We start from the raw sequence: 18582 nt of genomic DNA, 5'->3' as shown, positions 1-18582 counted from the left end.
AGACATCGTGTTTCTGTCTACATTACTGAACTGTACACAAGTGTTCACATGCAAACTAAGCAGTATTTTTACTTAAAAAAATGCACTGAGTAACAGTTATCAATAGAATCTTGTGAACAGCTGAGATTTTATTAAGAGAACAGTTTTTCCATGCTGCAATCATAAAAGCACTAGCCTGCGTCCTCTGTTTCTGTACTATCCCCTAATTTCATGGAATTCTACACATACTAGTTTAAGTATGTGCACACCTGAATAAACGGATAATCTGTACCCAATCCCAAGGAGATATAATTTGGGTAAATTTCACATACAGCTACTCTTCTTCCCTTCACTCTTACCTCTGGAGATGTAGCTGAACCAAAAGATGTCAAAGGCTTGTTCCAAGCACTGACCGAAGGTGGCTGAGGTGGGCTAATGGGTCCCACTGACAATTAAGCAGAGAGAATTAAAAAAACACTCCCGTGTTGCTAAATGCATTTGACTGAAGTTACCAACTGACTGAGAATTAAATTATAGTTGTCGTGATTAAATAAGCTTTCGTTAAGAAACTGTTAACCCATTCAGCAGTTAACAATATGCTACCTATGTAGCTGCTTTCAAGTGGGGCAATCATCATGTTCGGAAGCATGACCAAGACTGCCAAAACACAGATTCCTGAAGGGAGTGACACTTGCTCATTCATAGTCAATGAAGAACATGACAACAACATACAATACTGAGCAATATCATACTGCAAAAATCTCTTTTCCAAGATATTCATAGGTTACAATGCTGCACTTGGAAATGCTGCCCTCTATTCCCTCTGCAAAATACACTTGCAGGTAGAAATGAGACATTAACAGAGAGAGGCTGGCAATCAGCATTCTCTAACCACAATGCTTGCTCCCTGACCCAAATCCAAAAGACACCACTTACATTTTTTGGAGATGTCATTTAGAACTGCTGTAGGAGGCACCTTGTTTTCCCATAATTCAGTTCCTAGACCATTGTGAGCCTGGGTGTTTTGCAGAACTTTGCCTGACACTGTGTATTCTGTGCTGGCTGTCCCTCCTGCAGCCTGGTTTTGCGTCTGAACAGAAGCCTGTGGCTGACCTGGAGTCTGCGTTGTACATGGAGGCTGTGCCTGAGCCTGTGCCTGCTGCGCAGCTGCGGCCGCTGCCTGTTGCTGCTGCTTTTTGGCAAATCTGGGTGGGAGCTTGGAATTCTGACCTCGGCCTTTTTCGCTTGATCCTTTTTTGGTCCAAACCTGTAAGCGGAAGCCAATTTTATTCTTACAGCTGATAGTCTGTTTGGACAGCCAATTGTACATTGTGTAGCAGCAAAAAGCAAACTGATTAACCCTGTCTTAAATAAGTTTATTTTTTTTAGGGGTATTTAACCACAGGAACAATGGTTTCTCATCCATTTTCCTCTTGGAATCAACTGATATACAAGTAATAGTATAAATCTTTATCACAGTATGAAAAATGGTGTTTTCAGTTTGCCAGTTCCACCTGCCTGGCAGTGCCCAATCAGGAAAATGATGAAGTGAAAATTAATTTCATTTTCTAATTTGAACAACTTCATATTAATACAAGTATCTAGTTATATTTATAAGGTGAAAATACAGCTTCTTTGGAAGGCAGATTCTGCATATTTCACAGTATTCCCAGTACTGCAAGGAGCTCTTTCCCACTATAAATGCTGGTCTTGTACCTGCACTGTTTGCTCTTCCTTCTTTCTGCGCTCTTCATCTTGCAAGCGTTTTTGTTGCTTCTTAGACACCACTTCTGTGAAACCATCATCATTCAAGTTAGATTGGGCGTCTTCAACTACTGTCACTTCAGGGTGATCATCAATGATCACAACACCTATAGAAAAAGGAGAGGTATAGACGCTGCTGTTTCAACAGCTTCAGATGCAGTGCACCAAGCCAAAATCTGCTTTAGAGTGGAAGCAATTTCCCCACAGACACAGATGGTGGCCCTGATTAAAGGTAAGCTTCTGCTTGCCAGGTGCATTACTGTTGAGTTTGAAGACAAGGACTTAATCTTTAAGTGAAAAATTGGAGGTTCCTGTACCAGACTGTCCAGGAAATAAGAAGTGACACATAGTAACGAACAACCTTCCCGAATATTAGCTGTAAGCTTATGAAGGTTAAGCAAATTATTAATGTGTGGTGGAAAATTGTCTGAATGACAGAGTTAAGATCAGGCGATAGAACAAAATTGTTCTTATCTATACATAAAAACACACAATAAGATCTGTCACCTTTTAGAGGGACACACATTGTTAATTAGATATGACAAAGGTAGCAATACTCAAGTACACAATTATTCTGGTGTTTAAAAAAAAAAATCACCTTTCCTCTTTTGTAAGTTTTCAAACATCTAGCTCTATATGCAGAAAAGCTGGCAGGACTACAAATTCTTGTTAGCATATTATCAATACATACTTGCGTAATTATTAAGATCAAATTGAGACAAGGCATCCACTTTTTCCTTAGGCTTCTTTGGACCAGCCTTAGGTTCTTCTCTCTTTTTGCCACTTGCATCCTTGGTGCCCTTTTGTCCTGCAGCAGTAACACCTCCGTCCTCCTGATGTAAAGAGTTGCTGTTGGTGGTATCAACACCAGGCACAGTTGCTGTCTGTTCTTCAAATGGCCTATATTAGAAAAAATTTGAGAAAGTTAATGACCAGCCACAGAGAACACTCAGGAAGAGGCTAACAATCTAATGCAGATCATATTATAGGGCTATAAGTGTCTGCTATGCAACTTCTTAGTAGGCTCCAGACTTTTACTTTCAACCCCTCAATGAGCAGAAGCTTAATGGCAAAAGCTGTTTTGGAGACACATCAAATACCCTGCTGCCAAAAGGAATCACAGGAGGAAAAAAAAAAAAAAAAAGCATAATTTTAATGTCAACTCTGGCTTGGTCTATGTAGTTAGAGACACCAAAGCTCAACAAGTACACAGTTCAGAACTCCAGTAAAGTCTTCCATGGAAAAAAACAAACCAGAAGCTTACAGTATGCAATGTGACCAAATAAAAACAAGGTACAATATACTTGCTCCACAGGCTGACTTACCAAAAGCTATCTGAAGCCATAAAGAATCAGATTTGCAGCATTCTGACTTTGCTGTGGAACCTGGAATACCCAACTTTTGCTTCAACATCACCTTTAAGTGACTAGCCAAAGAAAATCTTAATAGTTTTAACTCAGAGGTTTGAGCACTCATCACAAGTTTTTAAGCCCAGGTAAAACCTGAGCTTCAAATACAGCAACCTACAAGCACAAGAATCCTAGAGTACAGGGTAGGCATTCAGTGAAGGAATGTCTTGTCCTGCCTCCCTCCCACTTATCAGACTACTGTGTACTGTGGCTACAAAACAGTGGGCAAATAGTAACATAGATAATTATCAAGTTTCAATCAATTTTAGCATATAGAGAAGCAACACTTAGTCTCAATGGCAAGCACTTCTCAACTTGCTTGTCTATGTTAGGTGATTGATCTAAGAATACAAAAAGCCGAATGCAATGCAGCAATCTATGTACTAAACTGCAAAACTGCTCACATTAACATTTTAGCTTGCATCCAAATCTTGAGAAACATAGCTCGATTCTGAGAAAGAGCACTGCATTTTTTATTTAATTGGCTTTTTGAACACTGTGCATACATTTAAGAATCCTCTGCTCTTAGCTCCATGTTCCAAGTTCCAAGTGTATACAAACAGGAAAAATAGAAAGTACACAGCCACAGGTGCATGTGTTTGCCTTACTCTCTTTTCTACCAGTTATTACCAATCTAAAATAACTGCTAATGATTTTGAACCACAAGAGGACAACAGATGACTAAGACCATATGTGCTTCCCAACAGAAGCTGGTACTCACCCTCTTTTTCCACTTCTAGGTGGAGGACCACTCCGCCTTTCACTCCTAGGCCCGGAGAAGTTTCTCCCTGGTTTAGCTGGCCCATTGTTGCCACGTCGGTTTTGACGGTCTATTCCAGGCCGTTGACTAGAGAAACTTCTCTTGGCTATTTCTCTTTTTGGAGCTCCAGTGTTTTCTCCTGCCTTTGCAGCCACCTGTGCTGTTACATCTGCTGTTTTCTTTTCATCTCTCTCCCGCCTCTCATTGAAGTCACTGCTTTCTGAGGCTGTTTCCCACTCTTCATTTGCCTGGTCTGAAGAATTCTGGTTGGACAAATCGGGTGTCTTACTTCCCGACACATCCAGAGCAGTGTTGGAGGGCTCATTAACTGCATTACTAACTGTGGCACTCGTTGATGAGCTGATTACCACCTCATTTATCTTTGATGCAGCCTCTCTTTCTTTTAGGCGCCTAAAGCGTGGTGGCTTATCTTGCCTTGGAGGTCGAGCAGGCCTTTGTCTTCGTGGCCTCTCTCTATTTGGATCAAACTTTCTCTCAAATTTTGGAGGTCTTTTATCAACTGGTATAGGACCATAATGTTCATTTCTTCTTGGAGGCTCCCCATCTTCTGGTTTAATGATCTCTGTTTGCCTAGGGTTCCACTGATTGTCTCTGTAGGCTGGTCGTCTTATTGTAGATGGACGTGGAGGACGCCCACCAGGATCCCTGCCACCACGTCTATACATTCCCCCTCTGCCTCGTCTAGAAGGCTCTCCTTTAGGAAGAAATCCTGGTTTGGGTTTGTTCTCATCTTCTCTTATATATGTTTTCTCTAGGGATCTGTTGTCCACTCTGATACTGTTTTCAGGTTTGAACGACAGGGGCTTTGGAGGCTTCTTGCCATCAGCTCTCTCTTCTCTTTTTGGGTGCTTGCCTTTGATTAGACTGTCTTTGTCTGAAAGCAGTGTGTCACTTGCACTTTCATGAACTTCGCTGTCAGAATCCGTCTCTGAACCATGCTGCCGTCGCCGTTTTGGGATTACTTCAAAGTCAGAACTCTCGCTACGAGTTTCACTCTCTTCTCTTTGCCTAACAGGCCCTGAAGGCACATGGTCTGATCTAGGCTTAGGATCTCTGTAGTGTGGGTACTCTCTATTATGGCCTCTACTGCCTCGACCACGTCCTCCATAAGAACCCCTGTAGCTACGACCTCTAGAATAATATTCCCCACGACCTCTGCCTCTGTACGCCTGCTCTGGGAACCAGTCTCTATCCCTAGCCTCTTTCCAGTATGTCCTGGGTGGTAAGCCAGGCTCTCTTTTCACTGGTCTGGTTTCTAAGCGTGGTTTCTCTACAACCTCCTTGCTAACTACCTTCTCAGTCTGCTTTTCTTCCTTTACTGCAGTAGCTGGCTGCTGAACGTGTGGCTGCTGCTGTGCTGCCGCTTGAGCAGGTGGCTGCTGCTGTACTGCAGGGGGAAGCTGGGGAGCAGCAGGCTGGGCAGCCGGTAGCTGCTGCTGGACTGGAGGTGTGGGTGGCTGAACCGGAGCTTTAGCTGCGGTCTCAGTTTGACTGCTCTCCTGACTTGCTGGTGTCAGAGAAGCATCCTGGGTTATCTTCTTCACCAGAGGAGCGCTGCTGGAGGCGGATGTCTCTGGCTCAGCCTGAGGCAGCGGCACTTGAGGTGCTTCCTTTTTGTCACTTTTTTCAGACTTGCTAGGTTTTTCACTAGCTGTCTTTTCTCCTTCTTTCTCCTTCCTTTGCTCACGCTCTTCTCTCTGTTCACGTTCTTCCTTCATATCTCTAAGCACAGGTTTTTTAATAGGACCTGACCTTCTTACTGGTCTATCACCACCTTCATCTCTCCTGCCATAACCTGGCCTAGGGCCCCATCTTGTTTCAGACTTAGGTTTGAAAGTTTTTTCAGGTTTTGGTCCTTCTGATGTTCTATTACTGATCAAAATTTCTTTTTTTGGCTTAATCTCCAGTCTCTCAATTGTCTCCTTTGTCTCAACAGGCCTGTTATTTAATTTAGGGATATTTGTTGCTGTCTCATTCCTCTGGTCTTCTGACTTTAGAGAGTGACTTGAACCATGGGAAATGCTTCTCTTTAGCGAAGAGTGACTTTCCCCCACAGGCACCAATTCTTCTGGAGAGCTATGTGCAACTTTCTCATTCACTCCTTCAAAATTAACTGCCGTGTTGGAGGTGTCAGTTTGGAGAGGTTGTACATCTTCCAAAGACCTGCTTGGGAACTTTTGTACCTCCACCTCTCCTGATTCTCTGAAAAAGTCTGTCTTTGGATGAGAGTCCAACTGGTTGTGTTCTACAGGATAAGCAGTGGCAGGGACAGCAACTCGTTCTTGCTCCAAGTGTGCCTCAGACCTAAGCAGCAAGCAATTAAGAATGTTAGGGTGGGGGAAAAAATTTTACTCAAATATTTACTTAAATAATTTTCTATTTCTATGAAGGATTCATGTCAGCTCAAGGCAGTAACAGGTATTAATTTTCATAATGGTTGCTAGTTGTAGAGGTCAATTTTGTTCTATCCTGATTAAGAGTTCAGCATCAAATGAACAATTAGCTTTATGAATCTATTATTGTTAATGGCTCTACATGCAATTTTAAATGGAGCCTCCAAGTTAGCAGGCTAATATCACAAGTATTACCCAGACAGCAGTACAGCAAAAAATGTTGGGGTGCTTTTAAGACATAGAGGAAGCCTTCCTGACCATTCATCATGCAGCACAGGTCAAAAGTGACTGTCTTGCTTTATACCACTTGTACTTAACACACCACTTTTGAAACTAATATACATCAGATGGAAGTCCTCTGATACAGGGAGAGTAGATGGAGAACAGGACAACACTACAGGAGTGTTCTACAAAACTGAAAATTCAAAATATTATGGCAATCGCCATTCATCAGATTAGGCTAAGGATCCTAAACAAGGGGTAAATGGTCTTTCTACACCCCACTACAAAGCAGGCATATCTTTTGTTTTATACAACAGCACCAATTACACTGCATCCCCCAGCCATGACTCCTTTTAAAGTTTTGTGTGAAGAGCGGCTATAAACTGTCTTTTGCAACATAAGTTACACAGCCAAGCGTGTTAAGTATGTATGGCTTGGAAAAGTGACACGCAGGAGCACATAACTCAGGCTTACCTCAACTCGTCAGGCTCTTCTAACACTTTCGGAGGAGAACTAGATTGCTGAGGTTCTGCATGGGGGTATGGGTCTGACCCCCACATCATGCGGGGCTCTGACAAAGGAACAGTGTGCTCTCTTGCTGAGCGAGCTATATGTTCAAATGAATCTGAAGTAGTTGATGATCCCTCTATCTGGTCTCTTCTCATCAGTGGTTTGGGAGGCATAATTCCTGTGACAGATTTAAGTTCAACAACTGAAACCAGTTTAATATTAGCAAAGAAACCTACCTCAAGACAAACAAAGCATATCAGGAGGTACTGAAGAACGCTATTCTCTCTCCTCTGATCTCCTTTCCTCTGTACCTTCTGTTGCTGAAACCAAATATCTATTCATTGCCAGCTGACCTCAGAATGACTAAATCATTTTCACCACTAGTACCCTACGTGCCAACAAAAGGAAAAGCTGTCTGCTTTCACTATAAAGGGACAAGCCAGGTCTGTAGACCTGTAAACTTGTGGATGATGCTTCTGATGCAAGATCTGAATGGCAAGGGGCAAGATGAGTGTACACACAGCTGGGTTTTTTTGTACTCTATTAAGGACTCCGGGTCCTTTTTTTTTGGTAACATTTTAAAGAAATGTCTTTGCTTAGCCTGCCATTTCCTCCGTTCATTCCTTGCACTCATTCAGGACACCCATTCCCTTGCTCCTTAGCTGGATAAGTACCTCCACTATGTCACATGCCAGACCTTACTATATACGCACAATAGCTTTCCTAACTGCAAGTCAGATGATCGTTCCACAAATTAGAAAGGACTTTTTAGTGCTAGGAATCTGAAAACACAAATTTAGTAAGACTCTAGAGGTGCTAATACATAATATAAAAATAACAACATTTCATGTTTTTTTTAATAAGCAATGTAGTATCAAGTGCTAACTTGTAATGAAATACAAATGGTAAATACACTATTTTTCTCAGTTCAACCTAACTCATGCCAGCTTTAATATCTGTAACAAAGCAAGGCTTATGCTGACATTCTAAATACATCCTTCACTGTCACTAACATGCCTGCAATACAGAAGAAAAGCTGTGATTTTACTTCATAGTCAAAGATATACATTGACACATGACTATAATTTTTCCAGTATTACTAAAATCTATTTTGTCTCAAACAATGAAATAATGTAGTTTTCTTTTTTTTAAAAAAAACACACCCATTTGCTGCTACTATACATAGTGTGGTTAGGGAAAGACTTCTATTTCAAACCCAAGAAGTTCAGCAGTCAAAAAAAATGCTGCCAGACTTTACCTGGATGAATAGGAGGCATATCCATTGCAGGTCTTCCTGACATCATTCGTGGGTCCATGTAAGACTGCATCATAAGCCACCGTGGATCAAATCCCATTGAAGCTAAATGCTGAGGATGTGGTTGCATGGGCTGGTAAAGGGGTCTATGCTGGGGAGGCGGGACAGGGCCACTAGAAGGCTGTGAGGGAGCAGACTGTGGAAGGACACCTTGCTGTTGTTGCTGCCACTGCTGCTGTTTCATTTGCTCCTGCATAACAGAAAACAGTATTACACAACTTTTTGTTAAGATGAAGACTTGAGCAGAATTCAAACAACAAGTACAGTTATCTCCAGGACAGTAAGCACTCTGAAAATTAATGGCAAACATGCATCAGGATGAATTAGGAAAAGAGGGGGGAAAACCAGAATGGACAATTTAGAATAGCTACAGTTTTGCTGGTGTTCAGCTGAGACACATAACAACCCATACTTCATGTATGTCATTAATGCAAAGTGCTTTTCAGACCATAGGACCCAAGTCCAAATTAACACTTGTGAGTGTCACACCCTTTAAAAAAAAGCTGCAGAAACAACGATCAAACCCTAGGTTCCACAGGTAACCACAGGGCAATGCTCTACTTCAACAACTGATGCAAACCCAGCCAATTTTAAAAGACTCTCTTGCCTTCTGCTCACTTATATACTTTGCAAGTGACAAGAAGTGTTTCATGCAGAGCAATTCCTGCCAATACCATAGACATGACAGAAGCTGGAAACCAATAACTTAGGCTTTTTGAAACTTCTGTGGTCACATTCTTATTCAGAATGAGGCAGAAGACATCAATCTTTTAATAAACTTCCTTCTTTTAGTGAACTGGTTAGTTACCTGCTGCCTCTGAAATCTTGGTGGTAATGATTTCTGGAACTGTTTAGAATAGCCTGAGGAAACAGCAGGACGAGGCTGAGATCCTGAATCTGGCTCACTCTCATGAGTCACCTGTGAAATCTCTTTCTCACTCCGACCACTATCTTGTCGGGTAAAGACTGCTTGATCTTCTGAAAAAAAACCACACGTGGGAGACAGAGTGAATCTTAAGACTACGCCAACTTCACCAGAATGTCAGATAAAAGATGTTCTCTAACTTCACAGTCTTAGTTTTCAAAACCAATAAAGGCAAAAAAAAAAAGTTATGAACAAACCTTCAAAACAGAACAATCGTTAATACTTCTCAGTGTCCCTTTTAAACTCTCATACACTGGGTAATCAACCACCGGCATTTAGGATGTAACTATTATGTTATGTAAGAAGTGCTGTATCAATGCTACCATATTACATTTGAATCAACTTTTTTATGAACCAAGGTTTGGTTTTACAATCACTTTTATCCATTTGAAGGATAACACAACCTTATTAAGCATAGTCTAACAGTTCTCTTGCAGCATTCAAGTTCCACTACAAAAAAAAAAAAGCACCATGTTTAAATACGCACCCTTTGTGTCTACTTCTCTAGGCTTTCTGAAAGAACAGAATAGCTGAAATAATTTACATTGCTTTTTAGCAACATGAGTTGCTGACCCTCCTTTAGCAAGAAAAGAAAGCCTGCTTTTCTTTCTGTATTCTTCAAAGTTCAGCCTAAATCACAGAGCCCAATTTTTCCTTTAACATTTTGATGAGTTGGGCAAACAGGTCTAGCTCAAAGGACAGTTAGCAGCTGTAGTGTGCCAGGAAAATAAATGGTCTAGATGCACTAGGTTAATTAGGTATGCAAATTAGACTCCTAGATTACAACTATGCTCTGTGGCTCAGCTTTAAGACAGACAACTCTTACTTGCATGCAAGCATACCTTTTTCTTCCTTGTTATTCCTGATTTCACTTTCTTGTTTTTCTACTACAGGTGTTGCCACAGGTTCTACAGGCTCAGGAACCTCGTGTGCTGGTTTCTCCTCCTCCTTCTCTTTCTCATTCTCCTTCTCTTCTTTCTCCATCTCCTTTTCTTTCTCCTTCTCCCTTTCTTGCTCTTTTGCCTTCTCCAGTTTTTCTTTTTCTTCTTTTTCCTTTTCCTTCTCCCTTTCCCTCTCTTTTTCCTTTTCCTTCTCCCTTTCCCTCTCTTTTTCTCTTTCTCGCTCTCTCTCCCGCTCCCTCTCCTTTTCCCTCTCCCGCTCCCTTTCTCTTTCCCTTTCCCTCTCCCGCTCCCTCTCTCTCTCCCTTTCCCTCTCTTTCAGAGGGTCTTCCCGGGAAGGTTTTGTCATACAGCCAAATTTCTCATTTAACCGTTTTAGCTTTTCAGCACAAGCTGCTTTTCGCTGTTCTTCCATTCTTCTTTCTTCCTCTTCTCGCCGCTTACGAGCTCGCTCAACTGCAGCAGATATCTCTGACTGCTGTCTTCTCCTCTGTTTCCAAATTTCATCTTCATCTGGTACCGGTTTAGGGGGAAAGGGTCCCTGTCTTCCAGGTCCTACTTGGCGATCAGGGGGAGGAGGGTGCTGCAATATTAAAATCAGTTAAGTGAAGTTGAGCATGTATTATATAAAACAGCCAGCTGAAATATTATATTTAACTATTTGTCAACACATGTATTTGGCATGGCACCTTTAAAAAGCAAGATCTGGAAGAAAAAGCAAGCCCCCACCTTCCTGCTCCAGTTCAGATTCATGTAACCTGAGCTCAGAAAGGAGAAGTAAAGATTCAATTGGGCTCATGTCACTCCTCTTCCCCATCACCAAAGCAAAGATGACAAACACCTTTTAGATTTGGTTACAGGCTACTCTAAATCACAGAGACTCAGGGCAGATCTCAGACAAAAGTACCCCAAGGAGCCAAAGAAATTCAAGGTAGCTCAGGATAACAGAGATTTTAATAAGGATTGTTGAAAATTGGTAAGAAGCTACTATGTACACATCTCATTTGGGACTTCATCTCCCCATCTGTCTTGGCCACCAGCCCTCCAGCACCATTTCCATGCCCCTGTCCTCTCCAGTTCCCAAAGGGGGCTGGATAACTGAAAGCTCTTGAATTTCTTGTGCATTTCATATGCCACTTACAAGATGGGGCTGCTTTACACAATTAGCAACACAGTTGTGTTGGGATCCCATTCTTACTGGCCCCAGGCATTAACTATCATTTCACTTGTTAGAGAAAAGGCTAATCCCTATGTGAAGCATATTTTTACTTTTCTTAGTCTAAATCCCTCCACCACAGCATTAAAGAACTTAACTCAAGGAAATAAGGACAATTCTAATTCTTCTTACCGGTGGTAGAATAGATTTTGGATGAAGAGCAGGACCACCTCTTTCATGCATAGAAGGCTGTGCTGGACCCCGATCCTATTGGATCAAACACAGTACCAGGGTTAAGCAAGCTCATAACAAGAGTCAAGCTGACAAATTTAAGATTTACTGTTTTCTACTGCATTAAGGTACTACACCTAGTGAACTATCTGCGTATGATACAAATTTGCATGCAAAACAAGAGCAAGAACATTTCCACTTTATGTACTGAGAGCCTTTAAAAATTCACACATCCAAATTTCAGAGTTTATGTTACTGGACTGTTTCTCCTCAGATTCAATGTAGCATCAAACCCCGAAAGACAACATGATCTTTATATATAGAGAAAGTGCCAGTAGAACCTATCTTCATTATTACTGGTGTCAAGAGAAAACATTTCTGGGAAATTTTCAGATAAAGTCAACAGTAGCTTTTCCTGGCGGTGGGGAGAGGAACAGAGCTGAAGAAGGCATAAACTGAGGTGGTTGCCAATCTTCCTCTACTAGAGGATAAACCAAAACCCAAAATGGCTGAGCTCATGAATTCTACATGGTCCGTATAAAATCTACTCGCCCGAGATGTCAGAAATGAGCTGACACACTACTGCTAAGTTGCACTGAAGAAAACCAGTCATGATATCAAAAAAATCCCCCACACCCAGGAAAAACGTGTCAGCCAACTGGGCACTATTTACTCTGTGCCACTATAAAACATGACAGACACCAGAATGGCTTCATTCATTGTTACAGGGATGGACAGACAAGAGGATCAACTTAAAGTTTGTCAGCTGAGTCACAGTAACTGATGCAAGAGTCAACTTGTGTCACAACTGTGTATTAGAACACCCTAGAGAAAGACATGCTATTTTTATTTTGTGACCAGAAGCAGCTACATTGACTAAGCAGCACCCGATCAGTTACCACAGCTCAGATAAGCAGTAGCTAATGCTTTCACTCATGTTCATAACCTTAATTGACCTGACAGTTTGGAAAGACACCAGAGTCAGACCTCTCCTGACAAGGCTGTTGCCAGAAGAGCTGAAGAGAAGAACACACAAACCTGATCAAGCTGAGAGCTTTTGCCGTAAGCCCCTTTGGTTGCTGCTGTGGAAACCTGGGTGGCAGACTTAGCACTTGTCTGTTCTTCTGCTTCCTTCTGGCCATCAGGACTCTGGGAATCTTTTGATGGTGTTTGTTCATCACTGTGTGCAAAGAAATGAGAAAAATAGAAGGTGTACTCCACACAGGTATTTGGTAATTTATCTTCTATCCTCAGTGTTTCTTATCAAGAGTGAAATTTCCTCACAGCAAGGATCATTTCTATTACATGCCCAGCTGCCTGGAGTCTGCAGGCAGTTATGCAATTTAATACTGTATTAAAATACTGGAATAAATGTTATTGGAATGAGTACTTGCACTCATTTCATTCAATCTTCTCAAAAGCTAAGCTAGTTAAGCAGCATTCACAACCAACTGGCAACACCAACTCACCCACTTTCCTTCTCTTTTTGACTACTGCCTTGCTCATCATCATCACTGAAGTTCAACTGCTCAGTGTAATCCACTTCACTCTGAGCACCTGATACATAAGCAAATATTCAATTAATCTTTCAGAAAGATTAAACATACAAATAACAGAAACCATTAATCCAATGTTCTTACCTGCCCAGCCTTCATCAGCCTCAGCATCTAGATTATCAAATTTATCAAGTTCTTTAAGTTCACTAGCACTAAGAATGGATGGGCGTTCAATAGGTTCTGAACACCATGAAGGTGGTCCTCTTCCCCTTGGCCCTCTAAAAAAAGAGAAACAAAGGCCACTGTCTACCCAGCAAAACAACTAGATAAAAGGTCAACTTGCATGACAATTATTTGAAATATACAGTACTGTTCTCTCAAATACAGTATAAATGTGAACTATCTTCCACGTGTGTGACTATTGTAGCTCAAATAATTACTGATATACCACCAGATGGTTCTTTATGGAAGAGACAGATTAGATGCTATAGTCTTACTTGCACACTTCACAAACAAGCCAAACATCAGTTGACAGTAGCCTTGTAGCTTTCAAACACCACACTGCATAGATCTAGCATCCTTCTTATCACCAATTTATCCACCTCGGAGATATTTATTTATACTTTTCATGCTTTCCTACTGTCAAAGGTTCTGTACCTTCTCCCTACTCCTATACTCAAGTTCTCCCAGTCATCCCTCTCAGCCTTTCTGTCCTCTTCCTGATCTCAACCACAGATCACCTGTCATTTTGTCCCCTACTGCCTACAGCATCCCGTATTTCCTCATCCATGTGCACAGCCATCCTCAACTATGGTGAAATGCACAGAGAGAAGGAAAACTAATTTTATAATGCATTCAGTTCTACTTTAATTGGACAGCAGCAGAGTTGAAAACCAGGAATTAACTACTTCCATTGTAACAATGGAAGTCTTTTTACAGGCAAAATACTGGTTGAAGTTTCAAAAACGTCCCTAAGTGACTCCTGCTCTTCCCGATCAAAAACCCTATAATGTGCAGAATTCCCTCAAGTTTTGCAGTTGAGTTGCCAAACACAAACCACTCCGTGGAAATGCTCCACACAAGCCAAACCTGTTAGACTGACCAGTGGCAGTTCTTATGCAGTGTTTAATCATAATCAAGATACTCAGTGCAAATTTTTAAATTTTTTTGAGTCACAAACAAGAGTTCATACCCACACAACAATAACACTTCCAAGGTTTCTTACCTGCTAGGCTCAGAATTGGGAAACCTTGTTGGACCTTGCATGGAAGGAGGATATGCCATTCTAGGATACTGATTAAACATCTAAGAAAGGTTTAAAAACAGGAGCCATTCATTAAAAAATATCATTGCATTAAGCATACTGAGATCAAAGGAATCACAATGGAAGTAAAGCAAGACTCTTCACTCGAGACAGTTTGCTTAATACCACGTGTGTGACATCAAGTCACTAAGTTGCACAGATTACAAGTGTTAATCAGCTCCCGACAAGTTCAAACTCAGTGTAGCAGGACTGCTAAGCATTCTATGGAGGGAGGAGAAAGGGGCACAAGGAAATCACACTAGTCAATAATCAATCCCTCCTGCTTAAAAACTTTTCACATAGCCATCACTTACATAAGGTGGCATCATTGCTCTGTACTGAGATGAGATAGGTGGTTGCTGCTGGCCATTCAGCTTGGGCTGTGGGACCTGTGGTAACCGCACATCCCTCTTCTCTGCTGCCTTCTGGCCATCATTTTGTTCTGCTGGTGTAGCATTACCATCTTCTTGTCCAAGAGCCTTAGCTTCTTGATCAGTTGGAGTACTGGGTGAGTTGCTCTTATTACCACCTTCTCTCCAACTAGTAGCATCTGCATGGACAGAATCAGTACAAGAAAAAACAAGAACAGACTTTATATTACAGATTTACAGACAGGCATGATGAAAAACACATTCTTCCTACCCAGTTTTCAGTGACACAGAGATCTGTGCAGACACATGTTCATATTTGGTACTGAAACAAGCAATGGCCACTTGAGAAAACAGGCTGTTTTCTAATCCTCTTCAGCCCTACATCCAGCTGTGCTCATGAAGGGTTAAATTTAAAGACTGCTCTAGTTGTCTCACTCTACTTTCCAAAACACAATGCAATTTAGGAAGGATACTGATAATAGCACAGCAGAGAAAACAGATTTAGCTGTGGTAAGTGAGCCACTGTTGACTCAGCGTGAAGATGCTGTCAAGGGAAAGATCAAGCTTCTTAAGCAGCAAAGACCTACCATGAAACTCTCAAGGAGCTCGAAATGACATATACCTGCACATTATCTTTCTAATAAAGATGACGACAGGTAAGCAGAGTCTGGCTTGTATCTCTATCTGATAAGGATGGAATAGAAGTGACAAGGGTTGTACTTCTGGGTGTGAATGTCTAGCAAAAAGTCCAGGAAAAGTAAGGTATTTTAACGACCTATTCACTTGTGCCAGGCAGTCGATTCATTTATGAGTTTCTGCCTACAGAGCATGGGTTAGGACAAAAAAAAAAAAAAAAGAGTAAACTTAGCAGCAGTGCTCAGATCCATGGGGACCGACAAAATCCACAGACACACATGAAATAATGTTCCTTTAGGGGCACAAACTCTTTAAGCCATGTTAAACTAGGCTCCTAAGTATCCATTACAGTTCTTCCACTTTGCTGGGGAGCACAGCTGCTAAAGGGGCAGTACTTGCCAAGCTTGTTTAGCTTTCTGCTGTCAGACCTGAAAGAAGGGCCTAATATAGCATGTACAGTGCTGACCAAAACTATAACTGCCTGCAGGAGGCTGCAACAGACGTGTAGCTATTTTCCTAATTTGGTGTTGGACATCTCTCAAATTTTCTGACAATCTTATTCTTTACATCAAAATCAAGTGAGGACCTGAACAAGCATATGGCCTCAGTCTGTAGGACCTGACTGAAACAAATGAAGGAAAACTGATGCCTGTAAGACAGAGAGGAGTTAAGAATTCCCTGAGAGCTCAAACAATCTAAAAGCAGTGCACATTTTGTGCACAAGATAGTGCCACCTACAGTGCAGGAAAGTATCCCTAGTCCATCAAACCTCATAAAAACCAAATTTTTGAGGAAAAAGGGAATCTTGTTTCTCACTGGTAACAGGCACAATCCCAAATGCCTCCCCACTAAAAGGATCTGGGGAAGCAGTACAGTTCTTCACTGAGACATGTAAAACCAACACTGTTATGGTTGTTTTCACTAGATCTAATCCCCCACAGCTGAAACAGATCCAGCTAGTCAGAGCACCTCACCCATGAGCTAAAGATGCCTCAGCCTTTCAAATCACAGTTTTGGTAATCCTGTAGATTACACTTTCTATTCAAGATTTTTCAGGTTACTCATAAGAGTGCTAACCATTTGGGGACAACCCTAATGATGATTTATATAATTAGTTAATATTAAGAAATTTCTTTATTTTCTATTTTAGCTGCTGTGACATCTAGCAGCTGGAATTAAGAAAATTCCAGTATTGTGCAACTATCAAATGTTCCTCAGAGCACAAGTGGAGTACTGACTAGGTTGGGAAAACGGAAAGTGAACTGCAGGATAGGGTTAAATACCCTATTTTCCACACACCAGGAACACAGTAAAGCAGAAGAAAGTCCCAAAAATCTGTTTCTGTTTCTTCAGTGTAGGAGTGTGTTGATTAAAACAACCAATTCATCAACTTATTTTGTACGGGGTGCAAGTAATCTTGTAATAAACTAGTTCCACACAAACCTGTGCAATTTCACAAAAATTTGTAATATATACTTACTTTGTGGTCGCAAGTTGGGTCCTGATCCATGGAGCTCTTCAGGTGCATCTTTCTCTTTGCCTGACTTTTCCTGATCCCCAGCTGCCGGCAGACTGGGAAACTCTTGCTGGAAGTAACTATTTACTTGAATAGGTGGACCTACACAGTAAGATATTCACAAAGTCACAACTTTCCGTAGTCAGAACAGTTCAGGAGGTGATAAAAACCTGATCATCCTTAAAAAGTGAACATTAAAACCACATCAATAATCAGTAACACAAGCAAAGAGCAATCTTTACAAAGCATTCACATTTGCTACCAAAGTTGTTGAATTTACTAGGCCAACTGTCAGACCCGTTGGGGCTGACAAAAATCCAGAATCACCAGAGAGCAATAATGGACAATGGAACAAGACTTAACACGGGGAGCACCTGAAGTTCCTCAGCTCTGTTAAAACTTTTTTTTTTACCCCTTCCTTCCAGACAAAGATTTCCTTCGTTTTATTCTACAACTATAGTCAACCCAAGAATGGGCAGCTATGTTATTGCAAAAGCCCTTAAGATTAATTACTGTTCTAATAACAGTTCTTCAGAACTTTAAAAGGCCACAGTTTTTACATTATGAGAAAAGTATCAGAACTGTAGCATTCTTTGATTTCTAAAACCCTTGACATCATAACTCTGGACTGGAATTTAAGACTTCTGTTGCACATGGTAGGGAAGCGAAATATACAGATTGTATTCCTCTTTAGCAGGTTTTGTTAACATCTACTTTGAACTTCCCCCTCCCCCTACACATAATGGATATTGACCTATTAGATCAATAGCATTCTAGTACCAAATCACTGATAGTCTTACCGAAGAAAGATTTCTATTCCAACAGCCTGAATAGTGCCCTGTTCATATACCATCTTTACTACTGGCTACTATAAGAGACACTATATTAGGCTACACAGACTATAGGGCAAGGTCACAAAAAAGGATCTGAACATATGCCATCCAAAACCCCCCAATCCCCATGATATTTTTTTTTTAGCTAACAGCTAGAAAAGCTTCTATTCTTTCTGATCCATGAAAGAATCCTTTATATCAATAAAACACAGAGATTTTTTTTTAAGATTAAGAGTCAAGCACTGGATAAACTCCTTACTCTTTTTATTTTCTTTGTAAAAGCACGACAGCAAATACCACTGTTTCTCCCTGTGCCTACAACTTGCCTTGAAATCTTTCAATCTTCAATCCAACTTCACCTACTACAGATCATATTAACTCGTTTTTTGTTAATGGACATTGGAGTCTTGATGTTCCCAAGCAGCTACATCCAACAACTTGCTTAACAGGACTGAAAGCAACAGTCACACTAACCAGATGGCCTGCCAGACAAGGGAGCCTCTGCCGAGGTCCTGTGGCATGCAACATTCGTGTGTTTTATGAATCTTGAAAAATGTTTTCTGCTCAAGCCTAACAGCAAAAATGTTTTAATTGCAAAGTAAGAGCATCCTCAGTGATCAGCTTGACAGCACTTAAGCTATCAACCTGAAATAGCCAGATTGTCAGCCAACAGTTCAGAAAGAAGTTAAAGAATTCAAAGATGTTATGGTAGCAATTAACCACAACTCTTAGCCAATGCATGAGCCGGAAAATACATGCTGCCATTACATTTTAGAAGTCCTTCCTTTCTACATGGCCACCAACAGCATCAGAGAAGGATTTAGTTTTGCCTCATTCAACTGA

The 18582-nt window shown here is 41.1% G+C and overlaps 1 protein-coding gene across 6 annotated transcripts in view; it reads right to left on the bottom strand.

Annotated features, from left to right (window-relative positions):
- The window catches only part of PRRC2C (proline rich coiled-coil 2C), a 76261-nt gene that overhangs the window by 30626 nt on the left and 27053 nt on the right, over window positions 1-18582 (bottom strand). For all 6 annotated transcript variants that reach the window (XM_075711567.1, XM_075711568.1, XM_075711569.1 and 3 more), the window contains exons 6-21: window positions 16871-17008; window positions 14698-14933; window positions 14306-14385; window positions 13225-13358; window positions 13054-13141; window positions 12623-12764; window positions 11546-11620; window positions 10141-10780; window positions 9182-9351; window positions 8317-8563; window positions 7023-7236; window positions 3874-6237; window positions 2435-2643; window positions 1696-1850; window positions 916-1246; window positions 339-424 (exon numbers count right to left, since the gene is read on the bottom strand). In XM_075711567.1, the coding sequence (XP_075567682.1) occupies window positions 339-424; window positions 916-1246; window positions 1696-1850; window positions 2435-2643; window positions 3874-6237; window positions 7023-7236; window positions 8317-8563; window positions 9182-9351; window positions 10141-10780; window positions 11546-11620; window positions 12623-12764; window positions 13054-13141; window positions 13225-13358; window positions 14306-14385; window positions 14698-14933; window positions 16871-17008 (5309 nt within the window). The remainder of the gene's footprint in view (window positions 1-338; window positions 425-915; window positions 1247-1695; window positions 1851-2434; window positions 2644-3873; window positions 6238-7022; window positions 7237-8316; window positions 8564-9181; window positions 9352-10140; window positions 10781-11545; window positions 11621-12622; window positions 12765-13053; window positions 13142-13224; window positions 13359-14305; window positions 14386-14697; window positions 14934-16870; window positions 17009-18582) is intronic.

The sequence above is a fragment of the Pelecanus crispus genome, chromosome 5, assembly GCF_030463565.1.
Source record: "Pelecanus crispus isolate bPelCri1 chromosome 5, bPelCri1.pri, whole genome shotgun sequence".
NCBI lineage: Eukaryota > Metazoa > Chordata > Aves > Pelecaniformes > Pelecanidae > Pelecanus > Pelecanus crispus.
The sequence above is the reverse complement of the archived record's forward strand: the minus strand, read 5'-3'. Positions and strand labels throughout refer to the sequence as shown.